At 35.5% G+C, this 6,110-nt stretch overlaps 1 protein-coding gene across 2 annotated transcripts in view; it reads right to left on the bottom strand.

Annotated features, from left to right (window-relative positions):
* The window catches only part of ahnak (AHNAK nucleoprotein), a 32,950-nt gene that overhangs the window by 18,953 nt on the left and 7,887 nt on the right, over positions 1 to 6,110 (bottom strand). The window contains exons 2-5 of one of the 2 annotated variants that reach the window (XM_067385566.1): positions 5,431 to 5,479; positions 1,071 to 1,132; positions 643 to 799; positions 212 to 417 (exon numbers count right to left, since the gene is read on the bottom strand). In XM_067385566.1, coding sequence (XP_067241667.1) covers positions 212 to 417; positions 643 to 799 — 363 coding nt within the window. In that variant the 5' untranslated portion in view covers positions 1,071 to 1,132; positions 5,431 to 5,479. The remainder of the gene's footprint in view (positions 1 to 211; positions 418 to 642; positions 800 to 1,070; positions 1,133 to 5,430; positions 5,480 to 6,110) is intronic. The other variant, XM_067385558.1, reaches the window with a different exon arrangement.

Here is a 6,110-nt window from a genome sequence, read left to right as displayed (position 1 = left end):
ATGAAATAAATATACAAAAATAAATAAGTTAAATTAGTTAAATGTGGAAATACTGACCATACTAAAATCAGTTGACACACTGTAGCAAAGTTTCTAATAAAATGTGTACCAAGGCTGAATCACAACATTTGAAATTAATAAAATCTATAGTTTACATGGTCATGGTGCTGGTCCCATATAACACATGGACCAACAACTGAGGTCACCTTACCAGGAGAATGTCTGAACTAGAGCCTCCTAACCCTCCACGTCCTTCCCAGGACAATGTCCCCATTGGAGAGCGGCAAGGTGACTTGTCTCCAGTCTTGTTTTGCAATTTTAGTCCAACCTTATGTCGGTTTAGAGTCTTCAGAAGCTCAGCTGTTTCTTCTGAGCTCATGTTGTCAAAGTAAATGGTGGCCCCAACAATTTGGTCACCTGTAACAAAGGGCAGTACATGGAAAGTTCAAACTAAACAATATGTAAATTATATTTTGAAGAACTACAAGAGCATTCGCTCATAGACAATAGCCAAACACCAAAAAAGGAAATGCTGCTCAAATGTTGCTCTAAGAATCAAACATTCTAGAAATATTAGAAAACATTTTTTTCTAAATGTTTGCACATTACATCAGAAAATGCAGGTTTATTTTAACTACATACCTTCATGTACTTCCCCAGTATGAGCAGCAGGGGACTCTTCTTTCACCTCTTTGACAAAAATCTCTCCTTGACCTTTTTGTTCTATGGTGAGCCCATGCTTATCAGCGCCCATCCACTGTGGGAAAAGCACTTCCCTTGTGTCCTGCTCGTCAGCCATCTTTAAAAAAAAATTAAATAAATAAAATGAGAAAACATTACAATGAAACAAAGAAGAGCTGTTATAATACAATTACAAATATACTAGGTCTGTGTGGCCTAATGTGAAGGTTTGATTGAGTTACAAGTGAGCACAAGCAATTATCTTAAAAATGTCACAAAACTTACAAAAGGATTTTCAGTAATTGACAATGTTTGCAGTGATATGCTGTAAATTACATGTAGCTATTAACATCACATAGCTATAACACGTATCTGTTTATTCAGCATACCTCTAAATGTTTTGCTTCTTCACCTGTCCCCTAGTGTGGACCGTGTCAGCACTTGTTCTTTCCTTAATACAAAAAAAAACAAAAAAGAAAAAGTTAGTGTCGTGAGTGTCATGTCATGTTTTTACAGATAGGTTTATGAGATTATGTTCATATATTTTTAATCTTATTGAACAACTGTAAATGAGGATCAAGCTGTGACCACTAGATGGCAATACAATCTCCAACAAAAAAATTTAGGTAAACAAGCATGATTTCTCTTTGGGAACTCAGCACATCCTTCTAGTTTGAACAGACTATCTGTCTCCCATGTCTTTCTTCAGCATCGAAACAAAGTACTAAACTGCATATAAAACACTTTACAACAAGAGCAATAACTTCTTACGTATTCCAAATAATCCAAAAGCTACAGTCATTAAGGCCCAGTTTCACAGACAGGGCTTAAACTTAGGCCTTAGTTTAATTAGGGTATTTAAGTAGCTTTTATAAACGTACTCTAGAAAAAAAAAAAAAAACATTACTGGTGTGCATCTTGAGAAAACTATGGCTCTGACATATTTTAAGATATGTCAGTGCAAGTTACTTTCAGTTAAAACAGCTCAAACATGCATTTTAGTCTAGGACTAGCTTAAGCCTTGTCTGTGAAACCAGTAAATGTATTAAGCTCAGTTTAGTATACCAGCTTAAACATATACAAAAACCATATGATATCCTTAAAATGAATATCAAACAGTAGCTTGCAGAGCTGGGAGGTTTTTACTTGATAATCATTGCTTAACATGGAGTTATTTAGCTGACATGTGGGCCTGTCATTCCAGCTTTCAAAACAAATAGTTCTTTGTTTCAGAGATATCACCCCCTCACAATCATCCACCCTACAATTACACAGGACCTCTTGGACATGAAAACACCTACATGCATATTTCACTGAACATTTGCAAATGAAGTTCTAGTTTATTTTAATTATAAAAAACACTTGCCAGTGACAAAGAAAAACCAAAAATAAACATCAAAATTTTTAGACCTTAATACCGTGGCACTGAATTTATTTTCTTGTATGATCTCAGGATAACTGTGTGTAATAGCAGTGACATAATATAAACATAAAAAAAAAAAACATAACATGCAGTAGTGTGAACTAGGATGTGAGGAAATAATGAGAAACAGGGTGCATGAAAAAAAAAAAAGTACATCAAAAAAAAAAACGAATTGTTGTACCAAAACATAATCACAACCAAAGTCAATCTGTAGACTGAAATGGAAAGACCTTTTGTCTCATGTGATCAAGAATTTGGTGGGATCTATCTAGAGTTATTAAAGTAATCTGAATGCTCCCTTGAAAATAGTAAGTATACCCACTTCTGAAAAAAGCCTGACCCTGACCTTAGTGGATTACCAAAGGAATGTACACACTCAAAATAAAATATGTGAATACAGTGCTGAGAAGTATTGAAGGCTAGTGTGCAAATCTCAACTATTCCTGAAACTAAGCAATGATAGATACATTGAAATCTTCTATTAACTGTTTCATCAACGGTCGAGTAACTGCAAAAGTTTATGATATTCAAGAATTAAAAAAAAAAAATGTTTAAATTGTTGCTTTTAGTCTGTGTCTGTATTAGTTTTAAGTTCATCTACAAGTAATTCTAAATGCTGACAATACACCTTCAGAAGATATACGTTTTTACATTTTACAGTCTCTTCTGGGAATAGGCACTAAGAAAAAAGATTGATCATAGTGGACCAGAGAAATTCTGTTTACTTTCCATGATGAGAAAATTCCCTTCCCTCTAAATTATAAATAGCATTTGCCCTCTCACTAAATATGATTTCTATTGGGGAGAAAGAGGCCTGGTTTCAAGTCCATGTTGACCATTGTTCTTCAGGCTTCAGTAATTCAGGCTTCTCTCGATAACACAGCACAGACGACAAAACATTTGCGAATCATTTGAATTGTACATAAAATAGTCTACTTATGCTAAAGGGCTATTAGAGGTGGTCAAACATTAAAGGGTTAGTTCACCCAAAAATGAAAATTCTGTAATTTATTACTTACCCTCATGCCGCTCCACACCCATAAGACTTTCGTTAATCTTCGGAACACAAATTAAGATATTTTTGTTGAAATCCGATAACTCCGTGAGCCTTCATAGGGAGCAATGACATTTCCTCTCTCAAGATCCATAAAAGTACTAAAAAACATATTTAAATCGGTTCATGTGAGAACAGTGGTTCAATATTAATATTATTAAGAGATGACAAAATAACGACATATAGTGATGGCCGGTTTCAAAACAATGCTTTAGGAAGCTTCGGAGCATAATGAATCAGTGTATGTACTGAATCAGTGTAATACACTGACTCATAATGCTCCGAAGCTTCCTGAAGCTGTGTTTTGAAATCGGCCATCACTATATAAGTCGTTATTTTGTTTTTAATATTCTCGTCACTTTATAATATTAATATTGAGCCACTGTAGTACCTTTATCTATCTTGAGAGAGGAAACGTCATTGCTCCCTATGAAAACATCACAGAGCCTTCAGATTTCAACTAAGATATCTTAATTTGTGTTCCGAAGATTAACGAAGGTCTTACAGGTGTGAAACGGCGTGAGGGTAAGTAATAAATGACAGAATTTCATTTTTGGGTGAACTACCCCTTTAAGGGGATAGAAAGCATCAATATTATAAACAGCACTGAAGAGAAAAGACAACACTGTGCCATGCAATGAAAAATTAGGCTTTTCATATTAGATTTGTTTATGTGACTGTCACAGGATGTTCTAAATGCTTTATTAAAACGGATTTGTCTTCACACATGCAACACAATATTTTGCATTTTATAGATATCAAAACTCTCTGCATGCGATTTCAGTAAAACAAAGTCCATAGTTGGTGAAATGCAAAACATGAGACGTGGAAGCCATTAAAAAAATCCTTATTATTGTTGGCTAGAGCCAGTATTTATAAAAGGAGAAGGGGAAAACCTACAGTGCTGTGTACTCAAGAACTCCCTAGCAAGCGCTGCAAAAGCTTATTATTTCACTCCCAGCCTGTTAGATGTTCTGCCTCTTAACATGATGCCACACCCTGCACGCTCTATCAACAATCTTGTACCACCAATGCATACATGTTCCACTTCCTTTACTCTTTTTTTTAAAACTATATGATCTACAGTGCTATTTGCACAGCAATTTTTCTTACAGCTCTGACAGATTTCTCGTAATGCATCTCCAGAGGAGCAAACTCTGTGAGTGGGGAAAAAAGGCACATCATGACTGAAATATGGAACAATTAGAGGCAACAGCGGCACACAACATGCCACTAAACCAGTTTGAGATGCGAGACATCCTTTGGCTTTCACAAGAGTATAAACCATGACACTACCAGAGCATTATTTGGAGTGTATCCATTTGGAGCTTACCCAGAATCAAATGACCCACAATGATCCATGTAAGCAGATACTTCATAATACCTCAAGTGTTTGTGCAATCATAAGACTTCAGCAATGAAACAGAACACATCTTTGTAAAGTGCTGAGTTGTAATGAGGACCTTTTAAGCAGACCAAACTTTGAGCAAGAGCAACAAAGAGCAACTTACTAGACATTAAAACAAAACAAGCGAAAAGGAAACCATTAGATTTTACTGTTTTACTATAACTGGTTTTAGCATAACTGGCAATCTGTTTTACTGTACTAAGATCTGAAAAGAAATAACCTGGCTCATGAATATTAATGGTGTGACATAACAAAAGGCAAGGGGGCGTTACAGCTTATGCTTTCAATCAGAAGCTTATGGTTGGTCTTATAGCTGATGTTTTATACACGTATAAGCTACCACACTTTAAACTCAGAGTACCTCCTGAGAAGATCTGACTTCACTAGGAACATTCACACTAAAGACACCTGAACAAATTAACATGGATATTGAAAGTTTTTTTTTTCTTTTTTTTTTCCATTCATTAAGATATAATCAAATATGTTGTTTCAAGCAAGCATCTTTGCAGCATTGAGAAAAAACAGTGTCTTGACAAGCTAGACTGTGGCAATGGAGAATGGCTGGTCTGACTACAGTACTTTGAGAGAATTATACATAAGGAGTGTCATACTTGCCACAGTAGGTAAGCTTGTGCAACCCTCAAGGAGGAATTTATAATTTACATTAAAACGAGTGCAAGGTCTAAAAAGTTGCATTGCTTTAGTTATTAACAACTAATGTACCTACAATGAGTTCACGTAAATCATGTTAGAAAGGTTTAAAAGATTTGAATGCACTGCAATGTAACATTAACATTCCAAACAAACTGATAAAATAAAAACTTGAAAAATGTACTTTAACTCCGGGTGGATGGGGGAACCTACTGAATTGCCAAGGCTAATGCTCAAACTCTCTCTCGTCTTCCTTTATATTCTGAAAAAAAGCAGTGGGAAATCAGATGTAATTTTCCAAGCCAATATTTCCATGCATCAAAGTCAGATGACAAAACCAATCTAAAACGGTCAATTACAAAATGTACATTCAGTGGAAAAAGGAATCAAACTCAAGCACCACTCTGTTATCTTTTAAAGTGAACAGCTCTTAATATAAACAGTTTTGTTTGCATGGTTTGAGACCTTGAGCTAGTGAATCAGGCAGATTTTATTTCCCTTTTCCTTCAAAAATGCAGCCCCACCCTAGTTGGTTTTATACTTTGGTTTGCCCTAAGAGGGCGACAGTGACTGAAACAGTTACAATATGAGCGCACAACACTGGGTGTTCTCCTTCGAAAGTACCAAAGACAGGAGCTTACACGTGTATGCACAAGCTTAAACTTTTTCTCTGTTAAATAATTGTCTGACTAGTTTTTTGTCTACTGGGCTGAAACACACAATTAGCTTTGTGTTTAAATATCAAGTTTGATAAGTAGCTATTGTTAAATAAAATTACCAACATCACTCCCTCAAAATAAACTCATCCTCACATGACTGTATATCCACCCTGTGCTCTGAACACTGGGAATCTGTTTGAGCAGCTACAGAAAAAACTAATTTGCATGTCATTC

Source organism: Chanodichthys erythropterus, chromosome 1, assembly GCF_024489055.1.
Source record: "Chanodichthys erythropterus isolate Z2021 chromosome 1, ASM2448905v1, whole genome shotgun sequence".
Lineage (NCBI taxonomy): Eukaryota > Metazoa > Chordata > Actinopteri > Cypriniformes > Xenocyprididae > Chanodichthys > Chanodichthys erythropterus.
The sequence above is the reverse complement of the archived record's forward strand: the minus strand, read 5'-3'. Positions and strand labels throughout refer to the sequence as shown.